Genomic DNA, 26,753 nt, shown 5'->3' with positions numbered 1-26,753 from the left:
TTCACGATCAAACTGGGGGTTGTTTACTATCATGGAGCAAGGTGGGCTTGAAGTCGAAAAAATTTCGATTATTTATTTTTTGCTTCCAATCCAAATCCAAATCCAATCCAAATCCAATCCAAATCCAATCCAAATCCAATCCAAATCCAATCCAAATCCAATCCAAATCCAATCCAAATCCAATCCAAATCCAATCCAAATCCAATCCAAATCCAATCCAAATCCAATCCAAATCCAATCCAAATCCAATCCAAATCCAATCCAAATCCAATCCAAATCCAATCCAAATCCAAACCAAATCCAATCCAAATCCAATCCGAATCCAATCCAAATCCAATCCAAATCCAATCCAAATCCAATCCAAATCCAATCCAAATCCAATCCAAATCCAATCCAAATCCAATCCAAATCCAATCCAAATCCAATCCAAATCCAATCCAAATCCAATCCAAATCCAATCCAAATCCAATCCAAATCCAATCCAAATCCAATCCAAATCCAATCCAAATCCAATCCAAATCCAATCCAAATCCAATCCAAATCCAATCCAAATCCAATCCAAATCCAATCCAAATCCAATCCAAATCCAATCCAAATCCAATCCAAATCCAATCCAAATCCAATCCAAATCCAATCCAAATCCAATCCAAATCCAATCCAAATCCAATCCAAATCCAATCCAAATCCAATCCAAATCCAATCCAAATCCAATCCAAATCCAATCCAAATCCAATCCAAATCCAATCCAAATCCAATCCAAATCCAATCCAAATCCAATCCAAATCCAATCCAAATCCAATCCAAATCCAATCCAAATCCAATCCAAATCCAATCCAAATCCAATCCAAATCCAATCCAAATCCAATCCAAATCCAATCCAAATCCAATCCAAATCCAATCCAAATCCAATCCAAATCCAATCCAAATCCAATCCAAATCCAATCCAAATCCAATCCAAATCCAATCCAAATCCAATCCAAATCCAATCCAAATCCAATCCAAATCCAATCCAAATCCAATCCAAATCCAATCCAAATCCAATCCAAATCCAATCCAAATCCAATCCAAATCCAATCCAAATCCAATCCAAATCCAATCCAAATCCAATCCAAATCCAATCCAAATCCAATCCAAATCCAATCCAAATCCAATCCAAATCCAATCCAAATCCAATCCAAATCCAATCCAAATCCAATCCAAATCCAATCCAAATCCAATCCAAATCCAATCCAAATCCAATCCAAATCCAATCCAAATCCAATCCAAATCCAATCCAAATCCAATCCAAATCCAATCCAAATCCAATCCAAATCCAATCCAAATCCAATCCAAATCCAATCCAAATCCAATCCAAATCCAATCCAAATCCAATCCAAATCCAATCCAAATCCAATCCAAATCCAATCCAAATCCAATCCAAATCCAATCCAAATCCAATCCAAATCCAATCCAAATCCAATCCAAATCCAATCCAAATCCAATCCAAATCCAATCCAAATCCAATCCAAATCCAATCCAAATCCAATCCAAATCCAATCCAAATCCAATCCAAATCCAATCCAAATCCAATCCAAATCCAATCTAAACCCAATCCTAATCCAATCCAAATCCAACCTAAATCTAATCCTAATCCAATCCAAATCCAACCCAAATCTAATCAAATTTCAATTATTAATTCATTCAAGTTATCATCCGTATGCAATCCACATTCAAAACCATATTAAAAATATTGCATTAAAGTCAGGGAGAGCATATGAACGCTTCACACCGATTAATTACTATTTATTCACGTTACCCATCTTATCCAAACCCACCGTGCAGCGTGATCTTGCTCGAATTGGCTCAGCCGAAGAAAGGCCGGGCTGCCACAGAGAGTGTCTCTACTGGTACCCACTAGGAATCCCTACCGAGCGGCAAGAAAAAACCTTTCTGGCTATGGCTTCTCCGAACCAGGCCCATGTACCCGACCTGCTCGCCGCCACCACCGACCGCGCCACGAGATAAGCAAGCATCCCCAAAAAATCCACTGGAGCGGGTTGGTTGGATCGCGCGCGCTGACTTTTCTGCCGAACCGAACCATACACGCCACCGCCGGCGCGCAGCCGAGAGAAGGTAATCATATAAAAGCATTTGGCCGGGCAAGCAATTTCATTATTAATCTCGTCGCAGTGTTTCCGTGCAGATCTCGAGCACCGGAGACCTCGAAATAGGACTCTCGTGGGTCAGTGCTCGGTTGGCCAAGTTTAAAGCTGCGGACGTTGTCGTTTTCGTGTTTTTTTGTTCGTTTTTTCGGGATATTCTACTGAGAAGTGCAACAATGATCAAGTTCAGTGTGGTAAGTGAAGAACGATGGACAATGTGAAGAAAAGCTACATTAAAAATCATGGATAGTTTATACGAAAAAGTGATATTTGTTGATACGAACTGATGAAATAATAAGCATGTGCACAGCTAACAAGAAAAAAGTGGGATGAATCAGAACTATCAATCGACAACAAACCGTTGTGCAACAAACACTGTTAAAGTGATACATACATAACAAAATGCTGGACTGGATCCTGATATTTGTGATTAGTGGGAACTAGTGTGTCATTGCGTCGGAATCGTTAATGGATGATCAGACAGCTCAACCATCGATACGAGGGAACTGCTGAACAACTCCTTGTCAATAGCTTATGTTCATGTTTCTCAACGAGAAGCCATCACGATTCAGCAGAAAGCTTGATGCGATGGCTTTGGGACTGTGCTCCTCGCCCAGAAACCTGATTGTCTTTTCACGATTCGACGAACAATGAAGATTGAGGTATCACACGTTATTCTGGTGATTTTCAATTTTGTCTAAAACTTTGTAACCGATGAAGCTGATGCACGTCCTAGAATAGTTCTAGTCCTAGAACGTCCGAAAAACTTTGTCAAAGACAACAAAACGATTTGATGCTTGCAAAGAGAGTTATTTTCTAAAAATCAATTGGAAGTGTTTTTTAATTGAGAGAGTTATTTTCTAAAAATCAATTGGAAGTGTTTTTTAATTGACCATATAAAAGGACAACAAGAGCAACACAATTTCGTTTTTTCGGCATGCAATGATTGCCGTCCTTGTCTTCCTCGTAGCATAACGTAGGATCAAAAACCAAGCAATATGGGTATATTTGGTATAGTGAAGATGTCCAGAGTCCAAAAATGGTGACCAGAATATCCAAAAAGGCGGTTCAACACTCAAGATGGCGCTCGTTTAATGTAGTTTTGGGTTCTAAACCATGCAATATGTGTATATTTGGAATTGGAAAGATGTCTGGTGTCCAAAAATGATGAATAAACTATTCAAGACGGCGACCAAAATAGCCAAGATGGCGTCTCAAAATTCAAGATGGTGACTATTTAATGGAGTTTTTGGACCTGAAACCATGCAATATGGGTATATTTGATATGGGGAAGAAGTCTGGACTCCAAAAATGACAACCAGAATATCCAAGATGGCCGACTAAAATCCAAGATAGAAACTCAAAATTCAAAATGGATTCTGTTCAATGGAGTTTGGGCTCTAAAACCATGGAATATAGGTATATCTGGTATTGGGAAAAAGACTTGAGTCCAAAAATGTCGATTAAAATATCCAAGATAGTGATTAAAATATCCAAGATGGCGTCTCAAAATTCAAAATGGCGGCTGTTTAATGACGTTTTGGGCTCTAAAACAATTCAATATGGGTGTATCTGGTATGGGGAAGAAGTCTGGAGTCCAACAATGGCGATCAGCATTCCCAGGCTGCCGGATTTCACTCCGAAATGGCGGCTCAAAATTCAAGATTGATGCTGTTTTTCAAGAGGGTAAGGCTCAAAAATCAAAAGCCAGATGAACGATATGATCTCTGATGCCATGAAATGGATCAGAACGTATGAAAGTGCGATGTTCACCATTTTTATCAGGGGATGCACTACAAACAAATATTTATTAGTTCATCCATTCATTTTTCATTGCCCATATCTCAACGCAATGCATTCAAATTCTAGGGGGTGCCTTTTGGAAACTGTGGAACATAAGTTTTTTTTTAACGTGTAGACAAAAGTTCTTCTTCAGCTAATATCAATGCTATTTGCTCTTACTTACGAACAAACAAAAATTACTGACGTTTGTTAAACTTGTAATTAAATCCTTAGATAATGAATATCTATGTTAAATCCTTGTTCACATACGTGTCAAATGTTGCATTTTGCCTTATCTATAATGTAAATAGCATCATTTCAGTTTATTATTCAGAATTTGGTTTTGCTCGGTTGAGAATGTTATAAACCAGCAATAATTCGACATTCATGCTTATTTATGACTTTGAATTGTTCCTTGGGGTGGTTAACGAACTATTTTAAAAATTGAAAATGTTATCAGCTGTTGACATCAATTCTGAAATTTAAGATTCAAAATTTTAAACAAATAAACTTGAATGTTCGCAAAAAAGCTTTTTAAAAGTTTATTCATAAAACCTCAACTTTTTTTTATAGAATCTCTCTCTCTCTCTTCTTGGCGTAACGTCCTCATTGGGACAAAGTCTGCTTCTCAGCTTAGTGTTCTTTGAGCACTTCCACAGTTATTAGCTGAGAGCTTCCTCTGCCAATGACCATTTTGCATGCGTATATCGTGTGGCAGGCACGAAGATACTCTATGCCCAAGGAAGTCAAGGAAATTTACTTTACGAAAAGATCCTGGACCGACCGGGAATTGAACCCGTCCCCCTCAGCATGGTCATGCTGAATACCCGTGCATTTACCGCCTCGGCTATATGGGCCCTATATAGAATACGAAACTAAAAAATAATCTAGATCGATGTCATAGAAGCTTTTGGAACATTTATAGTCTCAAAATAGTTTCCAACTTTCTTGTTTTTTATCTTAAAAGTATCTGTGGCACCGAGCTGGAAAACTTATTTAGAAATTTCTCCAAAAGATACCATAGATTCCATAGAACAACTATGATATTCGGAAAAATGAAGTCAATTTCTTAATATGTTCCAAAAGAAAAAAAAACAGATATATCAAGTAACATACACCTTAACCTTCATTTAGGGATTTAGGTTAAGCTCGAAATTAATCAGCTCTGAAGAAGATCCCAACATCTGGATCGAAACGTTGGCGATGAGATAAGAAAATTAACGCATTTCTTGGACTGAAAGCCGAAATTCCACGAGAAATAAGTCAACTCCCCCGTCGAACCTCAACAAGTCTTTTCTAGATATACTTTCAAAATAATCAAAGTGTATAATTAAAAATATGTAGAATTTCATTCAAGAACATTTATAAATGCCATTGAAGGTTTTGAAATAATATTTTAAGAATTCCCTTAAGGAATCTGAAAATCTCTCAAACAAAGATTCTTTGACGAGCTTGGTGGTCTAGTAACTATCGCTACTGATTCATGTGCAGAAGGTCCTTGGTTCCCTGGCTTGTCCCTTTCCTCCAACCTGCATCTTTCTATCTACTTTCTCTATACTCTTTTCTCTACATATACATCTCACATATAAACTATGTTCATAGCCATCCGCTAGAACCAGAAACGGATTAAAAAAAGTCGGTTTACTAGTTGTGCCATAAACAGTGCCGCTTCATAGTAACCTTTCACACAATTTATCACTTTACACCTGGCATCCACGCACCCATGCGTAAACCCCTGTGCCAAAAACAAACGATACAAAACAACACTCCGACATCCGCATGAACTTGTGCATATGCAGTGAATTCCGCGGTCTGTTTGCAACTCGAGTATAGATGACAGTTCTCTTAGTATGCTAGATCCTTTTTTGCTTTAGTAGTGGTAAATAGTTTTGCACAGAGCTCAAATGGAATTTCATAACTATTTTTATGTATGGGTGGAAAAATGGCGTTCTAGTATACCTTAGAAGCTGTCACTTATACATGGGTTGGCAACAAACATGCCCACATTGACCTGCAACCTGATGTAGCAGGCACTATTGTCGCCCAGAAGATCATCCATGCTCACTCACTGAAGATGCCTGTTCGTCCCAAGCAGCTATCTCATTGGTTCCTTATGCGAGTTTAGCTGATCTGGCGACACTGGAGTGGAATCTACGGGCGGTCAATCAATTTGGAAATAAATATTCAAGGCTCTTTTAAGAAGTTTAGCGAGGTTTTAATTGGTAATTCTCACCAGAACTTTGTTTGAATTTCAGATAGAAGCTTCATCTAGAATTTCCCGCAGATTTGTCTGAAGATTTGTTCAAGAATACACAGATTAAAAAAGAATGTAAAATTATGTGACGTATACACATAAGTGGATTATACGTGAGGATATCCCACACAAAAGTTTACATGACATATCATGTAAATGTCATAAAATATCATGTAAACCATCATAACACAAAGTTCACATGATTAAAATAAATTTACATGACGTGTGAACCTCATTATTTTTGTCTATGTATTATGCAAGCGGGGATTGGATTGCATAATACCAATTACAGTCGATCCCCTTACATTTGTCTATGTACCTAATAAGTTTTCTCTCGGAGTTCCTCGAAAAAAAAAGGCGTCCCTTTGAAATTCCTCCAGAAGTTCCTCAGGAAACGCTGCAGGAGTCCCTCTGAAAATCCTGCAGGAGTTTCTCGGGAATTCCTATAGGACTGGGAGTTCCTCCAGAAAATCCTCGAGAACGCCTCCTGGAGCTCCTCAGAAATTACTCCATGTGTTCCTCGAGAATTCCCTCAGGAGTTCCTCGGAAATTATTCCACGAGTTCCTCGGGGATTTCTCCAGGAGATTCTTGGGTATACCTCCGAGTAAACTTACGGGTATACCCCTTGGAGGTTCTTTGGAAATTCTCTAGGATTTCCTTGGAAATTTCATAAGGAGTTTCTTGGGAATACCACGTTTAGGATCTTGAGAATTTCTTAATCGTGTTCTCGGGAACTCCGGTAGTAGGGTCTGGGACCATTTGGGCAGGAGCACCTATTTTGGGCACTTGCTGCTACAACTCCGTCAATTTCAAACCGATTGACTTGAATTTTTGTACACGGCTAGATACTGTGCCTAGCTGATTGTGTCTCAAAAATCAAGCCAATCGGTTGAAAATTGACTGAGTTATAGCAGCAAGTGCCCAAAATAGGTGCTCCTGCCCAAATGGTCCCAGACCCTAGTTTCTCGAAAGTTTCTCCAGGAGTTTCAAGGGATATATTCAGGAGTTTGTCGTGAATTCTTCCAGAAGATTCCCGGGAAATTTTCCAGGTGTTTATCAAAAGTGCATATGGTATAGTTTCCTATATTCCCCCATAAAATCCTCGGGATATTTCGGGGATCTTATGGAGTAATCCGGGAGGAATTTCTGAAGAATTCCTGGAAAAAATTCGAAGAGCTCCTGAAGAATAGAACGACATTCAAAACCTTTCTATTGTTCATTAATTAATCACATATAGCACTCCTCGCAGACGGTGTACGAAAGTCCCCGCAAAGGTTATTGTAAATCGAATGAGAAAAAAAAATGTTACGACCCATGGCTAACATAAAACAAATTAAATTAAACGCCAACTTAAATAACGTACCATTTCAATCGCACTAGTCTTGTGTTTGGTATAATTGCTATGCCCGGAGGGCAACAAAGTTGCGCCAGCCTCAAACGGCCTGGACAGAAAGCACCGCCATCTCCAATAATGATGATCGGCCGAGCCTCATAATCCGTTTTAACCTTTTGTTCCATAAACTTGCTTATTTATCGTTTAAATTAAAATGAAAGTACCCGTATTATGGCACGACAAACCCGTTCCTGTTGCTCAACATCACCCACCCATCCAATCATGGTAGGATCTTGGAAAGAGCTGCAATAGCTGACTTCGGATAGTCTACCGGGTGGACTGAAGAACAAGTCTTCCGCAAGTCCACACCCCGCTCTTCACTTGTAGCTAAGGCTCAAGCTCACATTTCGTCGATATGCCGACCAATCGTCGAATCGTCGTAATCCACTACTGCAGACAATTCCGAACCACCTTATTGCATAATCCACCGCCGCCTCACAGTGGACCTCAGCAGCTGGTGCTGGAGGACGCTGTAGGTACTATCACCCAGGTGGAGTATGAGTTCCTTTCACCGGATTATTATTTTACCTAATCAAGATTAAGCGTCGTCATTCCCGGCGGCGCGCGGCGGTGACCGACCGACACTGATCGCGAGGCTATTTGTACTTCAAAACCTTCAAAACGACTGCATCGCACAGTGGGATCGTTGTTGGATCAACATTTGGCTCAGAAGATATGTTATGTTTGCATTTTCATAAATCAATCCCAGCTCGAATAATGCCAAAGAAACATTACAATGTAGATGTATCGATGTTTGTATGTAAAGAAGCTCAATATTTTTCAGAATATAACTTGAAACTTATCAGAAATGTCACATTTTTAGTGTTTCAGTTTTGATGATCTTCTAGACTCAGATGAGAATTGCTTCTGCCAGGTTCTGTTCAGGTTGTAGGTCAATATTGATAAGAGACAGAAAGTGATTATGCAATCGCTTGCACACGGCAGACTGTATATACCACCTGTCCCTGCAGAAATTCATGCAGATATCGGAGTCCTGCGTGAACAAGATTGTACTAAGATTACTCTGATACTATACTTTCTTTATGTATTATCAAGTTTTCCCAAAAGTTTTCCTCATAAAAAATAAGACATTGTCCAGCCCACTTCGAGGTTCTTACCCACTATTCGTCGTCGGTTCCGCAGCTACGCGACCACCGGTAATGTTCGCGAAGTGCTTTAGGTTTCAGGGTTTAGCTTCGCTCTTCTAGTCCTCGTCATGTCATTGAACGATCGTCCAAAATCTCTTCAACCTTGAGAGCATCGTCGAACCATAACGTGCTCTCCCGCTCTTGTTCCATTTGCGTGAGTGAACGACGACAACACTTTGCGGGAAAGCATGCTTCTTCACTGGTGATGAACAAGCTTAAAATTGCGATCGTTTCGTACTTACCGACAACGAACGGATCGACCGACAGTTTATGGTTCGCCGCATAATAAGCAATCAACAACGAGCATTTCTTTCGCATGCATTTGGCGGCAGCACCGGCATGTGGCGAAGAGAGTTAGTCACATCTCGCGACATGCTCGTTCATCAACGCGCGCTACGGGTTTCGCGTGTGTGCTTTTTTTGTTGATTTTATGAGAGGGTGTGTGATATAATGTTCCGACACTTTTATGGGGCGGGATTGCCCGAGGGGGTTTTGTCTCGTGAGCTGATCGCTAGAGCATAATGAAGTGCATCTTGTGAGGTGTTGAACTTCTCGAAAGATGTAATCGTTTTTTGGGTTTGCTCCGGGGCTTGAGTTTGGCAAATGAGATATGTATCACAAGAGGAAACATGCAATAAAGAGGCTTCCTTGAAAGGCCCAAATTGGTTTATGTAATCGAAAAGGTTAGACGATTGCAATCCGGATATTGTTAGTTGCTATCAATTTTGATACACAGTAGAATCTCTTTTCGGTATTATGAAGAAGAGTACAGTTTCCCTACATACAGACATACCTCGATAGTACGTACACCACCGCTTCGTTTAGTGTACGTACTATCGAAACGTACGTACTATCGAATCACAAATTTTTATTTCAAATTTAATTTTCAAATCAAAAAATGTTATTTCTAGAACGTCAGAACAGCCATAAAATTACATGTGGCCTAGGGGTTCGTTTTTTATTTACGTAATTTTGCTTGTTTAGGATCCTATCTTTATTGGAACAATCTTCTTGTACTCTGGGGATGCTTCGTAGAGGCATCTCGTCTCTGGGAACTTTGATTTTATTTGAATTATCTTTTAGAACCATCCAAATTAGTCTAGATGTAATTAAATCGATGTAGATCAGTTATATCTTGTTACAGAAACATTCTAGAATTATTTTCTCCTGCAATATTTATTGCCGTGATATTTTTAAAATCTTCTGAACACTGCTCCATCTAGGATACCTCCAAGAGTTTAAATTTTTACGAGAAGGGATTCCTAGAGGTATCCCGGAGCCCTTGGAGGAATCCCGGAATTCTTGGAGGAATTCAAGGAAAAAATATTTGATGAATCTTAGAAAAAAATCCTGTAGGAATCTAGGAATGAATTTCTGGAGGAATCTTGGAATGAGTTTATGGAGAAATTCCGGAACGAAATTCCTGGAGGTATTCAGGAACAAATTCCTGCTGAAATCCTGAAGGACCCAAAAGTATTACAGAAGAAATTATTGGTGAAGTTTCGGAAGGAGAGCGATTCCAAGCAACAGCATCAAAATTAAGCAAATTTTTTAATTCATGATTTTCTATTGAACTGAAACTTTGCACAGTTTTTCAGTTCCATCTAAATCGCCATTTTTCGATATCAAATTTTAATTTTGAATCACGACTAACTTTTCAAAAGGGTGTATGTGAAAATGGTTCAAAAATATTCAAAAATCTGCACAGCCAAAATGGTTCGTTCGATTGCTATGAATTTTTCAGCAAAGTTAGATAACTAAATGGTGATTCCTAAGAAAATATACACTGTGAAAAAAAATCTTTTTTAACATTAAAAAATATCATTTTTGCCACAAAAACTCAAATATCTCAAAACCCTATCTTTTTACCAACGTAATTTTTTTAGCGAAGACGGTCCATTATATTAGCAATCTACCATAAAAATTTGGTGATGGTAAACTAATAAACAAAAAAGTTATAACATTTCAAACATTTCACAATTTTCACATTTGGTAAATATTTTTTTCTGTGTAAATTATTTCGGTCAGAAATCGCAGTTTGATGCTGATTTTATTGTTAAGCAAAGTTAGATAACTAAATGGTGATTCCTAAGAAAATATACACTGTGAAAAAAAAATCTTTTTTAATCTTAAAAAATATCATTTTTGTCACAAAAACTCAAATATCTCAAAACCCTATCTTTTTACCAACGTAATTTTTTAGGGAAAACGGTCCATTGTATTAACAATCTACCATAAAAATTTGGTGATGATGAACTAATAAACAAAAAAGTTATGACAATTAAAACATTTCACAATTATCACATTTAGTAATATTTTTTTTAAGTGTAAATTATTTCGGCCGGAAATCGCAGTTTGATGCTGATTTTATTGTTAATGGTCGTGCGTGAGTAAAACAAGCTGTTTTTATTATGTATTATGTATATTATATGTACAGTAATGTTCCGATTTTATCACGCCCTCCGCGCATTAGTCGTTTAAGGTACACCGGAGCAAGTTGAAATGGGTGGGGCAAGATGAAACACGAAGTTTTGAAACAGATTTCAATACAATTTTGTAATTTATCTTTCGTTAAAAGATTGTTTGAATCAAAAACTATGCGTTACGGCGATCAAACTATTTATTATCATTAGAAAACATCATGTTAACCCGCTGTTTCATCTTGCCCCACCCGTTTCAACTTGCCCCGGTGTACCTTATTCATTAATTTGCTGTTACATTTGAGGACAAGTGTTTTCCCTCTTCTTCAAGATGAATGTTGAGAGCGTGTTTTGCAACGTTAAAAATATTGAAATGGGTATAGATGTTCAAGAATATTCCAAAACATTTTTGAAAAGGGGCGTGATTAAATTGTTTAAACAGATGTCGCTGATGGTGCGGTGGCATGACTCTCTGCACTTAGCACTTCTGGCAATTTCTCAGTTGTTGTCGTTTTAGAACTTCCTGCGCCCTGCTTTACCGATGATATACAGATGGCTCGTTTGTCAAAGTCTAGACGGCAGGACGTGCAAGTAAATTTGTATTCAATGTGGGCATTTGGGCATAACGAGTCTCTTTCAGTTTATCTATGGTGCTTTCGGTGAGATTTCGTAACTCTTTTGAACATTTTTTTTTCATCAAACGGTCTACAAGAGAGCGTTGAGTTGAAGACCTTTGAGAAAGCGACTATTTATGTTGTTCGTTAGATTATAATAAACAAAATCACTTATTAGTTTTAACTGACTAGTTTGGTGTTGTTTGCTTGACTGAAGAAAAAAATTACTAATAATTAATTTAATATCCATAGCGAAGTATTTCTTTGCTTTTTCGTGAGCATTGTCATGGTATGTATACAGACACACAAACGTAACACTGACGAAATTTTCATTGACCACGCCTTTAACGATCATTTTGAATCTTGGTTGTGGCTTTCATAACCAGAAGAGCGCCCATCGTGCGTTTGACGTTTCACACCAGCGCCTTCTGATGACGATATTGCACAACGCAGTGTTTCGTGAAACATTTCCACCAGGTGGTGTTAGTGTGAACTGGGCGATGGATTTTCACGAAAATTGTTCTAGGCGTTTCGTCTGTTTGTCTATGGTATGTACCTCTCATGCATTTGTTGTTGTTGAAGTTACTCACATTCTTCCGATCATAAAGTCTGTTCTTTAAGAGGTAATTTTTTTTTTAGATAAACTAGACGTATACGCGTATATAAAACTTTTATTATACAGCTTTTCTCTTAAAAATAAGTTTAATTCCATTTTTCTTATAATCAACAGCTTTTCAACACTATCAAGGGATTTTTTCACCAGTCACGTACAATAAAAAGTATGACACTCTCAATGTTTTTGATCACAACACTGGATCGCGTCTAAGTTTCAAATAGATACTACAGCAATTATGAATAATCAAACAAAAATATCATGAAAACAATTTGTTTAATTCAGGCGGTAGCCTTTACAATAAAATCAACATCAAAATATAATTCTCGAAATAATTTACAAAGAAATTTTTTTTTTTGTTACTAAATGTAAAAATTGTGAAATGTATGAAATGTCATAACTTTTTTGTTTATCAGTTTACCATCACCAAAATTTTATGGTAGATAGCTGATATAATGGGCCATTTCCCCTAAAAAATTGACGTTGGTAAAAAGATAGGGTTTTGAGATATTTGAGTTTTTGTGACAAAGATCATATTTTTTTAAAGTAAAAAAATATTTTTTTTACAGTGTATATTTTCTAAGGAATCATCATTTAGTTATCTAACTTTGCTGAAAAATTCATAACAATCGAACAATCCGTTTTTGCTGTACAGCTTTTAGAATATTTTTGAACTATTTTCGCATACACCCTTTTGAAAAGTTAGTCGTGAGTGAATATGAAGGTTTAATATCGAAAAATGGCGATTTAGATGAAATTGAAAAACTGTGCAAAGTTTCAGATATTTTTGAAATGGTCGCTCAGGATCGACTGACATGACTCCGTGGAATTCCTCAGGAATCTCTGGAGAAATATCTGAAAAAGACCCCGGAATTGGTACAGCCTATAGGACAATACAAGCCGCGGATCCTAAAGATTTTTTTTCATGTTTTTGATGTTTTGTGACTTTTTAGTTTACGTTCGGCCTTCAAGAGATTTCTTCCAGAATTTTTCAAGCAGTCCCCGGAGTCCTCCAGGAATTTCATCCGTGATTTTCGAATAGTTTCTTTTGGGATTTATTTTTTGGGCTTCCAGATGGTATTCCTGGAAATTCTAGCAACTTCACCCAGAATTTCTCTAAGAGTTCTTTCGGAAATTGTATCAGCAATTCTTACCAAGATTCCTTCAAAAACTCCTTGCAACAATCCGTATGGATTTATTCCTGGAAGTTCATACGAGATTCTTCCCGGAGTATCTTCTGGAAATTCTTCAGGAATTCCTTCTGAAACCCTTCCAGAAATCCTACAAGATCCCTGACAAGAACTTTATTCAGCATTCCTCTAAAAGCTTCTCCGAGATCCCTCCAGGAACTTCTTCCGGTTTTTTTTTCGGGAGCACCTTCTGATTCAAGTATTCCTTCTGGGATTCCTACAATGATTTCATCAGGTAATCTTTCTGAGATTTTTCTAGGATTCTTTCGGAAATTCCTTCCGGGATTACTCCAGGAATTTCTTCTTGGTGACTGTCAGGAATTACTTTTCAGGAACTTCTTCCGGGATTCTTCTTAGAGCTTCTTCTAAGAATTGTTTCAGAAACTGATTCCGGGATTTCTTCGAGAACTTTTTCCAGGAATCATCTGAGAACTCTTTTTTGGTTTCTACCAAGAGCTCCGTTAGGAATGCCTGCAGATCCTTCTGGAATTCTTTCAGATGTTTGTAATGGAAATCCGCCTGGAGTTCATTATGAATTTTTTGGAGTATTATGTTTTTGGAATTCCTCATGTAGTTTCTGTAGGATTTTCTTGAATAAACACTGGAAAAGGCAACTTAGTTATAGCTCCCTCCTAAAGGATTTCTGGAATAAGTTTGTGGAGAAACTACGAAATGAATACCTGGAAGAGTTTCAGGAAAAAATACTAACGTAATCCTAGAAGGAGTAATGCTGAAGGAATCTCGAAATTAATTTCTACAGAAATCCAGGAATCTCTGAAAGAATCTTGGAGAACTTCCTGGAACAATCCTGGCAAGAGCTTTTGACGGAACCCCAGGCGGAACTCAGAAAAAAAAACTTTTGGGAATATCCCAGAGGAAACTTCTGAAGGAATCCTAAATAAACTTCCGGAAGAATTTCATTAAGAGCTTACGGAATCCCAGAAGAAAGCTCGGGATCAAATTTGTGGACAAACCACGAGGGAAGTCCCGGATGGAATTCTTGTGGTGACTGGCAGAAAATATCTCTGTAAAGCGAAGAATACGGCAATCATTACATCAAACGTATTCGTTCATGCCTTTCATTTCGCTACATTTAATTTTACTTAAAATCCATGTTATAGGAGTCTGCATAACACAAATTCATAGTGTCGGAGTCTCTGCTATACGTCTACTAATGATTCGAACTCATTTTTGTAGATTAAAAATTAACTAAATTTTGGTGTACGTACTATCGAGGCAAAATGTACGTACTATCGAGGGTACGTACTATCGAAATACGCCTGTATTGCTGGATCCGATAGCTACATAGACGGATTGATACGTTGAAAATGTGAAAATGTGATCATGTGAAAAATGTTGGTTAACTATTATGTACAAGCAAACATGTACCTCCTTCAACGCACGTAAAAAAAAACATTAGAAACTTTCCAAACTCACCGAATATGTTTGTCTTCGAAAAGGTTATTTTGGGTTGTTTACATTTCAGCAAATGAACTCACACTACTGGAAAAACTTGTAATGGGGCACGTTCGGTGTAGTACTAGATTTGCAGTAATAAGCTGAATTTTAGTGTGGTGAGAAGGTCAATTCTCCGTTTCTGCAATGAAATGGTCCAAAAAGCGTGGGTATTCTGATTCCTTGCCTAATTTGATGCTGTTTGAGCAAAACTTTGGATAACTATGTTGTTTATGTTGCAAGAAATGGAGAAAACAACAACACTGTTGCCCAGAGTGTTGCTCAAACAGCATCAAATTAGGCAAGGAAACATAATACCCACGTTTTTTTTGCACAATTCATTGCAGAAACGGGGAATTGACCTTCTCACCATACTAAAATTCAGCTTTCGCAGAATTGTAACTTATTTTATGACTTAGTTGGTTGAAGCGCCGGTCTAGCGAATACGGAGTCGTGGGTTCTCAAATCCTACCAGAGTGCGATTTTTTCACAAATTTCATCTCTCAATTTGTCAATTAGCGCCTTCTAGTTTCAAGTTTTTAGACATACCAGCAGCAAATCTGGTAAATGCCAGTAAAAAGGACAATATGTATCATTGAACTCACACTCACTGTCAAATTTGCAATAGCTCTGGATAGCATAAACAACTGTTAGGTAACATTATTCAAAAACTTTCGATTTACTATTACACAGCGCAACATTTTTTTTTTATCTCAAGAGCAAACTTATGTGTCTCTGACAGATTTTGGGCCGTTTAATCCGAATCTGGGCTCAGATTTGCTCCAGCACGTCACAATTTTGAGCTATACCTGAATGTATACGGCAAAATATGCGATTTTGAGCTTTTTTGGCTGCAAATCATTAATCAAACCAATCAAAGGATAAAGTGGTCATTTTGTGTGTGTGTGTGTGTGTGTGTGTGTGTGTGTGTGTGTGTGTGTGTGTGTGTGTGTGTGTGTGTGTGTGTGTGTGTGTGTGTGTGTGTGTGTGTGTGTGTGTGTGTGTGTGTGTGTGTGTGTGTGTGTGTGTGTGTGTGTGTGTGTGTGTGTGTGGTCCTTCTAACCCCCACTGTCCGGCAGTGGTATTATGGAAATTAGCTTTTTGCAACGCTTTTGTTTATGCTGATTGCAATTAGCTTAAGTCCGGGAGCTAGAGGGTGATAGCTCTATTGCAGATCCAGTGACCCATTTCAGAATGGCTGGAGAGACACGTCCATTCAGAAGTCACTTTCATATACAATAAGCCCCGCATGTCTGTATTACCGTTATCAAATGGATAATGATATTACATACACACTTCCGGGTTTGAAGTTGTTTTCTTCAAACCTAGCGCGTATTTAATTTATTGGAGGTAATATAATAAGTGAAGTGAATAATTGTTTCGATCTCACCATTTTCGATGTTCTGCTTCTTGTATTATCCATTCCATCATTATCCTTGTTTGCATTTGTTTCTCCAGCAATGATTGGTTCTCCAATTTGTCCTCGTTCCTGATTCTCGGGATATTTAGCAGTTCCTATGCTCATATATTGCGTAATAGATCCTATCCTCACTTGTGTATGACCTTTCGCTTAGTCATTGTCCTCTATTAGCTCCTGTTCGCATTACTTCGAATTGTAATCTTGCTTCGTTGTTCCCGCTTCCTTCTATCAGCTTATTGTTCTTTGTTGATTCTTTTTCTTTTTCCTTTAATTGATTCCCCACCTATTGATTGTAATAAAGATATAAATAAGTAAATAAATTAAATATCAAGTTATTTTTTTTTATTTTGAGGCGAGACAATAAAAGAAGGAATTTCTCTTTAGATTGGTTCCAGTATTTTTCCCGCTTTTGTTTTTATTTATTTTTATTAATTAATTGTACAATCTTGGTTATATGTAGTTTTATTAAAAATAAATCAATTATTCTAGGAGATTTCAATTCTCAGATAGGTATAGAGGACTCAGATGAGGACGACATGGATAGGCTAGGAAAATTTATAGGGCATACACACACAAACGAGAATGGAGAATATATGAAAAACTTTCTAAAGATACATAAAATGAACATTATATCAATGAGATTTGACGAGTCTGTATTAATCACTTGGACCAATGGAAATAAACAATCACAAATTGACCATGTAGTTGTAGCTCAGGAATCGGTAGTAAAGACAAAATTTGTAAGAGCAGTTTGGACAACAATTCAAAGCGATCACAAACTAGTCAAAGTAGGAATATACACAGATCAAAAGAAAGAAGAGAGAAAACAGAAAATTTTAAATAAAATGTTACAACCAAGCGCTCTACAGGAAAAGGAGAAGAATAAAGAATTTGTTGAGGAATTAAACAAACATAATGGAATCGAATTAGACAAAGTTGATACAACCAAGGCTTATACAGAATTTACTAGGAAAGTTACTAAAAGTGCAAAAAAGGTTTTAGAAGGGAAGAAAACGCCATTGACTCCAAATAGGAAAAGAGCTATGACGAAGCTTATGAAAGCCAGGAAGCAGATGAGGTTAGCCAAGGAAAGAGGAATGGGCACAGATTGGTTTAGGCAAAATATCAGTATTAGAAGACAAGAATATGCTAGCAAGGTAAAAGAACACAACGAAAAAGAAGTTTGTAAATTTTACAATGAGTTACAAGACTATGAGATAGGTGAAAGAATAAAACGGTCGTATAGGTTTTTGAGGAATTTTATGAGAAGTAAAGAACCTAAAAAACCAAATATTTCAATCAAAAGATGGGCAGAAGAATTAGAACTTACCGAAGGTACTCCAATAGAAATAGAACCTGATAAAGAAAGTTTGACGGAAGGACTCAGTAAAGAAGAGATAAGAGACATTATAAGGGGTTTAGCAAATGGGAAAGCGGCAGGACAGGATGGAATTAAAAATGAATTTATTAAATATGCTAACGAAGAAACAGTGGATGAATTATATAACATAATCAAAAAAGTATGGGAAACTAATAGTATACCAGAGCAGTGGAAACAATCTGTTCAAATACCAATACCAAAATGCAAAAAACCAAAAGAAACAAAAGACTATAGAAGAATAAGTTTGTGTAACCTAGGATATAAAATTTATGCTAAATGGCTAATGCAAAGACTCAAGGAATATGCAGGAGATCCAGACTATCATCAAGCAGCATTCACCAACAATAGATCTACAGATAATCAGATGTTTTATGCTAGGTGATTTTTAGAGGAAAGATGGAACGGAGGAGAAACAACAATAGTAGCATCAATAGACATAAGAAAAGCATTTGACAATGTTAAGATAGCAGAAATACCTAGGGTTCTCCGTAAATTATTAGTACCTGAACACATTATAAGTAGAGTTATGCAAGCACTGAATGTAGAAAAAACTTGTATTCTGTGGAATGGAGTTAGTACAGAAGAAAAAATGAAAGTTAAGGGGATTAAACAAGGGTGCCCGTTATCACCGTATATATTTACACTTATTCTACAAGATGTACTAAGGGAGGTAAAAAGAAAATATCCTAGAGTTAACCTTTTGGAACTGAATAATGATAAATTACCAATAATTCTAGTATTTGCTGACGACATTCTAATTATAGCTAAAACTTTAGAAGAGGTGGAGGATATTGTCAAAATCTTAAAAATAGAGTTAGAAAAAATAGGTTTAGAGATAAACAATAATAAGAGTTAAATAATGATAAGAGAACCAATGTCAGACAGAAATATACCAAAAGAGGTTCTAATAAATGGAGAGACTTATGAAGTTGTAAATACCATGAGATACTTAGGAACATATTTATCGGAAAAATTGGATAGACCTCAAACTTCAAGGAAAAGATGTAAATTGGCAATAGGTAGTAGTAAAATAATGATTGAATTCCTGAGAAAATACAAACCTAATTGGAATCTGGCTAAGCTAATGTATAAAACAGTTATATCTCCAGCAATCACTTACGGATTAAAAACAGCCACCTTAGTTAAAAGCAATAGGAAGTCAATTACTAGATATGAAATGCAGATATTAAGAGAAATGGTTAAGTATTGTAGAGAAAAACCGAAAGGAAGGATGACAGCTTCAAAGTTACTTGATGGAAAGACAGCAGTTAAAAAAATAAGAGTCATGAGAATAAATTATTGGGGACACATACAGAGAAGATTAGAAGGACATCCGCTGAAAATAGCAGAAAAAATAAAATGCAGAAAGAGAAAAATAGGAAGACCAGCCAAAACATGGAAGGCAGCAATAAGAGAAGATAAGAATAAGTTACCTAATATAACAGACGAAGATTGGAATAGAATAGCGAAAGATAAAAATGAACTGAAAAAGCAAGCAGAAGAGATATATAAAACAATAGGTAGTGAAGAAGAATCAGAGTCAGGCGTGGATGAAGAGTAAAATTATTGTAATTATTATAATTACTATTATGTTGTGCTGTGTATAGCAATAGTAAAAATGTTATACAGGGTTTATGTAGTAGGGTGGCGAACAACTTGGGCTGGTGTTTTGGATAGTTTTCCGCTGTAGCTCAATCGGTTTCAGATCAGTTGACTCGTATTTTTGTACACGTCTAGTTATTATACGTATCTTACCGCGTACGGGGGATCGAGTCGATTGGGTCGGAATTGACTGTGTTGTAGCGGGATGGTGCCCAAAATAGGTACTCCATCGAGATAGTTCCTATATGTCCACAAGAAAGAAATTTGGACGGACATTATTACTACTGTTATACTTATTTATTCCTTTTCTTTATAGATCTTTCATACGATACTAAAGTTGCTCATATGTAATATGACCAACACACGATAAACCGTAGGGCCTGACAAGTAAATTACGGCTCTTCATCTGATGCATTCGAAGTCATACGCATATGGATGATCCGTAATACGGTGGCGATTATTACCCAGCCAGTCGTCAAACCTATCCAAGCCTATACTGACAGCTCTGGACACGTACTGGAAACAAAGGATGCAGCCTTTCTATATAATAAAAAAAAAGGATAAAGTGGTCATTTTACATCTAAATTATCGACTCATGGAAAATATTTTGTTCAACCAAATCAAATTCGATAGATACTAACTTTAAAATTATTTCTTTAAGATATTTTTCCAAGCATTTCTCTAGTGATACCTCCGCAAGCGTTTTTTTTTTCTATTGGAATTCCTTCAGGAACTCGTGCTTTTTCAGAAATTCTTGCTGGCATTTCTACAGGACTTTTTCCGAGGATTTATACAGGAACTCCTCTAAGAATGTTTCCATATATTTCTATATGTATTTACAAAATTTGTTCATAGAATTACTCCGTCTATTTATCCAAAAAAATATCTAGGCATTTTTTGGATATTCCTTTTAGGACTTCTTCAGGCTGGGATTTTTCAGAAACTCTACCGGGGATTCATTCTAGGATTTCTGCGGAAATCACTTTAGGGCAGGGATCTCGTAGGCCGCAAGAGTGCGGAACATTGATACCCAAGAGCCGAAGGAGAGATAAAGTTATGAAAGGCGTAACTGGTTAGGGCCACAGGGGTGGCGCTTCGAATCCAGTTTGATTCTCTATTCCGCAGAAGCGGAACTTGTTCTGTGACTCAGTTGATTAAATCGCCGGACTAGCGATACGGAATCGTGGGTTTGAATTCCATCTAAACAAGTGATATTTTTTTTTCACAAATTTCTCTCTCAATTTGACTACTAAACGTGATTTGCCTTTAAAAGCTTCAAGTATTTACATCTATTTCAAATATACTGGCCGACTGGCATTACCGGAAAGGGGAATTGGTCCTTCTAAGGATTTCTTAAAAAAATCCCTATGGATGTCTTAAGTTATTTTTACAAAAATTTCTCAAACAGTTTATCCAGGAATTCCTCCCTCTGGGATATCTACATGATTCCTCTACAGATTTCCCTATGGAGCTACCCCTAACGATTTCCTGGAGGTTCCTCTAGGGAATTCTCCAAGATTTCCTCTTGGTATTCCTACAGGAATAAGTATATTTCGATAGTCAGAGATATCTTCTGTGATTTCTTCTGAAATCTCTGCAGAGATTCTCGTAGAAATTCTTGCTGGGAGCTCTTCTGGAACTCATGCTCGAATTTCTTGAATCATGTCCGCTGGAATTCCTACATAAATTGTGCCAAATATTTTCCCACACTTTTTCCAGGATTTTTTAATTTCTCCAAGAGTTTTATCTGAAATGCTAGAAGTTTTTTTTTTCAGGGATTTTAATAGGAATTCCACCAATGCTTCTTCTAGAAATTACTCTAGAGATTTACTTATATTTATTTATTTCAATTGTACAACTACTTGTGCAAGAACAGGAAGAAAACTTTTTAGTAATAGCAAATAATAATAATAAATAGTTAACATTAATGGACTAGTTCTTGTTGCACAATCCTAATCGATCATAAAATAAAACGAAACGTATCACTGTTTCATTTTATTAAAATCTGAACTGTGTAAAAATCAGATAATAAAAAATAAATAAATAAGCAGATTTGGAATGCATCGTTGGGACAACAACAATAATTACATATTAAGACTTGCTTAATTTTATTTGCCCTCAAATGAAATTAATCGTGATTGTAGGAAAATGCTTTAAAATACATAGATGGATTTTTTTTAATGTATACAATTAACTTGCATATAATGCAAATGAATATATTGTTATACATGGCAACACTAGGCCTCATATGGTCGATGCGGTAAGCGCACGGGTGTTCAGCATGATCAGCTCTGAGAGTGATGGGATTGATTCTCGGTAGGTCCAGGAACTATACGTGAAAACAATTTCTTTTATTTCACAGGGCACAAAATTTCTTTTTGCTGCCAGGCGATATGAATACTCACTCATGTAAAATGATCATTGATAGAGCAAACTAAGTAATAAAAGTGGAAGTGTTCATAGAACACAAAACTGAGATGCTGGCTTTGTTCCAGTTGGGACATTACGCCAAGAAGAAACCACATGGCAACATCTATAATAATTCCTATTCTCTAATACCCATTTTTTTTATCCTTTTCTGTTTCAGATTTCCATTCTTGTGGTGGCAGGAGCTGTCATTGCCGAACCCCCGATCAGTGCGGGCTATTCCTACTCCAGTGGTGGCCACAGCCATGGCGATCACGGTGACTCCAATGGTGGTTACGTTTCGGTCAGCCCAGGACATCAATCTTCCGAAGGCCTCCACGTGGATCCCCATCTACTGCACAAAGTGAAGGAAGTGCTGCTGGAACACGAAAACACCGGCTCATCTTCCTTCGGAGGACATTCGTCGCATGGTGTCTCGGTACCATCCACCTCGTACGGTGTACCGTCTTCATCCTACGGACCACCATCCCATTCGTACGGCCCACCTTCCCCAGTCTACGGTGTCCCCTCGTTCGGAGGACATTCATCTCGCGTGACTGGAATCGAACTTGGCCATGTTCGCCAGGGAGTCCAGGTTGCTCAGTACTACAAGGCCCAGCATGCCCCATCGTACTCCTCTCATTCGTACTCTGCTCCTTCCTACTCATCCCACTCTGTCCCATCGTTCTCGTCTCACTCTTACTCTGCTCCTTCATCTTCCTATGGTGCCCCATCGGCCTCTTACAGTGCTCCATCTTCCTCCTACGGAGCTCCGTCTTTCAGCTCTTCACACTCCTTCTCGGCACCATCTTTCTCTTCTCACCAATCTCACTCTTCCCATGCTTCTTTCTCACTCCCTTCTTCCACTTACGGAGCCCCATCATTCAGCAGTGGAAGCAGCCATCACCGTGTTCCATCCACCGTCTACGGCGCACCCTCCCACTCTCTCAGCTCTTTCCGCCCTCCAGCACCAGTTTACCATGCTCCGGCCAGCAGCTACCACGCACCTGCCCCAGTTTACTCTGCTCCCCGACCGGTTTACGGAGTCCCACACCACCATTAAATGCTGTCATCGCAAATCAAAAATCTAAGTCAACTCTCGAGTTAATTTATTCATAGTTTCATCTGCTTTTCTCATACTGAATCACTTGTTGAAATAAACAAAAATTTGTTACCAAAAATATAAAACAATAACAAAATCTCACTTAAAACCTAAAATATCACAGACCATCAACTGTTGAAATACGTTCTAATGTAAGGATTCGCTACCGTCGGACACTTGAAATCCTCAAAAAGCTTCCTAAACCCAACAGTCTTGCTTCCCGTCGGTTCCAACATATTGTTCCACAACCCGTTCGCCGACACAGCATGTCCCTTTTGACTCAGGTGGACACAGTCCACAGACATGATGGACATATCCGCTTTGCCGTCCCGCTGATAGAAAACACTGGCTTCCTTGAAAAATGGTTGATACACCACGGTGAAATCATCGCTGTGAAAGTCCGGTAAATAGCTGACCCGTTCCATGATTTTCGCGAAGTTTCGTTCCAATTGGTGGTACAGGTTTCGCCGGTGGGAATATCTTGGTCCGAATAGGCAGGAACATTCGATGGGTCGGGAGAGGTAGCAGGAAAACGGAAGATGAGGCGCCTTATCCATTGAGAATGACAGGCTGATGAGTGGAGTTGGAACGAGATTCACGATGGTTCTGGAAACGAAAGGTGCAGAATGAATTAATAAACCATTATTGCATTAGGAATAGGGAAAGCAATCAAATGAGCGACTGAGTTTGAACATGTGTGGTGCTAGCATTATGCTGAAGTATATGCAGTAACTCGTACACAGTTGTTATTTCAGATACAGACCAGACAACAATTTCACTTAAAAGAAGACAGCCCCACGGAACCAGCTGCTGGCAGAGATACTTAGAGATCTCGGCATTGGACGCGACTTTGACAGTGGCGTACGTCATCCATCACTTACTTCACTGCTCTTCAGAACGAGCTCGCTGCATCCATCACTTGACACAGTACGCCTGTGGTCTCCCATTCCTAGGATGGACTTGCCACTTGACTTAGGCTCTTTCGGACCATGGTTCCAGACAGTATCTACGTTTCGGTCATGCGAGTTGTCCCAAGTATCCGGTGTATACAGGTTTACAGGAAGCGGCGGAGCATCCCACCATATGTGTGACACCACGGAATACAATTGCACAAAGCAGGCTAGTTACTTATGTTAACATCAATTTTGGATGTAAACATGTGACGTCGTTCTTATCGTCCTTTTACGTTGATCAAATTTATGTGGAGTACTAGATCATTTTGTTCACGCTTTAGAACGATTTGAATTACGATATCAAAAACTGTCAAATATCCGGAATGTATCACCTGTGACACGATAATTCGTAAAGACAAGCTTGGCTGAAATTCCGTATCATTGGATATCACCCAAATCGTCTGTGAGTTAAAGAGGAGATGTTTCATGGGTATGAAGTCGGCTGCGAAGATCAAACTAGTGCCCTGCGGTCAAACTTGACCCTTCTATCGAATAAGCGGCGCGCAAATAACTTACTCGTAATGTTGCTGTGTGGTATCATCTCTGCCCGCCTTCCAAGGATAATGGGAGTTGTTGGCACGCGATAAACCAACTGGCAACTCGGATCAATCGTGATTTGGCAGGCGTTTGTCTGTCGTGGATACTACCTACCCACTGAGACGTCATTCTGTCATCATAATGACTATGACATTCTTATGCATTGCATCTGAACTGATTTATTTATTTCGAATTTGTACAATTAGTTTGAATTTATTGATATTGCTTACCCGTTCACGATTTAGAAGTAGGTATTAAGGTGAGAACAAGTAATTGAATTTGGCAAAAGGTTATTACAACCAGAACAAATTGCAATTGCTCCATAGAAAAATTAAATTGCACCATAAAAATTTGAAATTGCACCATAGAAAATAGAAAAATGCTCCATAAGTATTATCAAACTGCACCACATAAAATACAATTTGCTCCATGAACAATTGAAAATTCCCCATAACTTTAAACATTTGCATTACTAAAGCAGTGCAATGTAAAGCAATTCAGCCCTGTCGATTTAAATTATAAGAATATGTTATCTATGGAAGATTTTCAATTTTTCATGGAGCAATTCATATTTTCTATGGTGCAGTTTAATAATAAAAAAAAAAAAGACAGACACGTTTAATGCTTCCAGTGAGCTATTTGCTCTTTGAAGGAAGCACGACACTAGACAACGGACTAGCATGCAATGCCCAGTGGCACAGCCGAAAACTTTTCCTGACAGCTGCGGCGGGAATCGAACCCGCGCTTCTTAGCACGATGCGACTAGAGGCTTGGTGACCTTAGCCGCACGACCACGAACCACCACAAATAATACTGATGGAGAATTCTTTTATTTATTTTAAATGGTGCAATTTAATTTTTCTATGGAGCAATATTCAATTTTCTATGGGTACAATTTAAATTATTTATGGAGCATTGCATTTTTCTAAGGAGCATTTGTATTTATTATGGAGCATTTCAGTATTAAATATTGGTGCAAAATTTCACCTTTAATGAGAAAATTTTATGTTTTACCGGTACATTTTTTTTTATAAAGTATGAAACGTTTTCAATTATTTATGGGTAACATTGCACATTTTCATGGAACATATGTTCATTATTTACGGAGCGCTTTTTGATTTTCTATGGAGCGTTCCTTTTTATTTATGGGTGTGATAAATAGGTTGCCATTGAATTTATGTGATCTGTATTTTCGTAGATAGCCTATAGCTTATAGATAGCCATTTCGGTTAAATTTCACAGACTTTTGTCATTTATCAAATATACTTTATTAACAATATAGGTCACTCTTACGAATTTTTGGCGACTCCTTTTTAGTGAATGTGTCGCCACCAAGCGGCAGAAGAGGTACTACTACACACTAAATGCATGCGCTATCCGAATGACGTTTATTCTGGCGAACTGTCCTTGCATGGTAGGGATGTTGTTACGAACGCGACGCGTGAAGTACATTAATTTCTAACAACTAGAGCACACTAATTCCAATCATTTCCTACATCTAGCATTAAGCAAATCGCTTGTATTAATCTAACGCAAAAGCTTGTATAATAATCGTAGAGGTAACGTTTTGTGAATCGTGTTGGTCACATATTCATGATAACCAGTGTAAATTGCAATATGCAAAATCAATTAGATCGAATTGAAAACGAGCGACCTTTCACACAACGTTGTATACGATATGCTACGATAGCGCAGCATCGAGGATGACTGATCAAGAACGGAACAAACTGCGCGTGCGTAGTAATCGATTAGCCCGGAACGCATACTCATAGCCTACATGGGGATGAATCATTCTAATTCATATTAGAAACTGATATCATATTCAAGCATGTTCACGGTTTCACAGCGTAAATGCGCAAGCGCGGTATGGAATTTCACCATCGGATTTAATGTTGCGCAATCGGATAGCACTTACACATAAGCATGATTTATAATTACGCAATATTGTGAAATTCATTAAACTAGAATACAAGCTACGCCATTTGTAATTGTTAGTTCCAGACATGCACCGATAGGATATAAAATTGTAATCAATTATCTATGCTCACAACTAACGTAAAGTCAAGAACACAACCCCAATGTATTGTAATGGTCAAAGTATCAGAAAAGGTTTTGATCAGGGATTAATTATTTGTTAGCAAAACTTGTTGGAAAGATTCATTGCAGGATTGTATGTATACAAGTTAGAATTTTGATGAATCATGAGTTAATTAATGATGTAAAGAGGGTGAGCATAGTTTCTGGACGATACACATATAATTATTATGCTTTACGTAGGAATCAGGAAAAGACATGTAAAAAGAGGGTGCGAATAATGTCTGGACGAGAGTATAAAAGGCGA

At 37.8% G+C, this 26,753-nt stretch overlaps 2 protein-coding genes across 2 annotated transcripts in view; one reads left to right on the top strand and one right to left on the bottom strand.

The window, feature by feature from the left end:
• Positions 1–1,900: 1,900 nt before the first annotated feature.
• Positions 1,901–23,024, top strand: LOC115264652 (uncharacterized). The gene is made up of 2 exons (XM_029868586.2): positions 1,901–2,335; positions 22,002–23,024. The coding sequence occupies exons 1-2, from the start codon at positions 2,318–2,320 to the stop codon at positions 22,881–22,883; spliced, it is 900 nt and encodes a 299-aa protein (XP_029724446.2). The 5' UTR covers positions 1,901–2,317; the 3' UTR covers positions 22,884–23,024.
• The window catches only part of LOC109412620 (phospholipase B1, membrane-associated), a 38,012-nt gene continuing 34,171 nt past the window's right edge, over positions 22,913–26,753 (bottom strand). Inside the window, exon 5 of the mRNA XM_029868580.2 lies at positions 22,913–23,528. Within this exon, the coding sequence (XP_029724440.2) occupies positions 23,051–23,528 (478 nt within the window). The 3' untranslated portion in view covers positions 22,913–23,050. The remainder of the gene's footprint in view (positions 23,529–26,753) is intronic.

This window comes from Aedes albopictus, chromosome 3, assembly GCF_035046485.1.
Source record: "Aedes albopictus strain Foshan chromosome 3, AalbF5, whole genome shotgun sequence".
NCBI classification, from domain to species: Eukaryota; Metazoa; Arthropoda; class Insecta; order Diptera; family Culicidae; genus Aedes; species Aedes albopictus.
The sequence above is the reverse complement of the archived record's forward strand: the minus strand, read 5'-3'. Positions and strand labels throughout refer to the sequence as shown.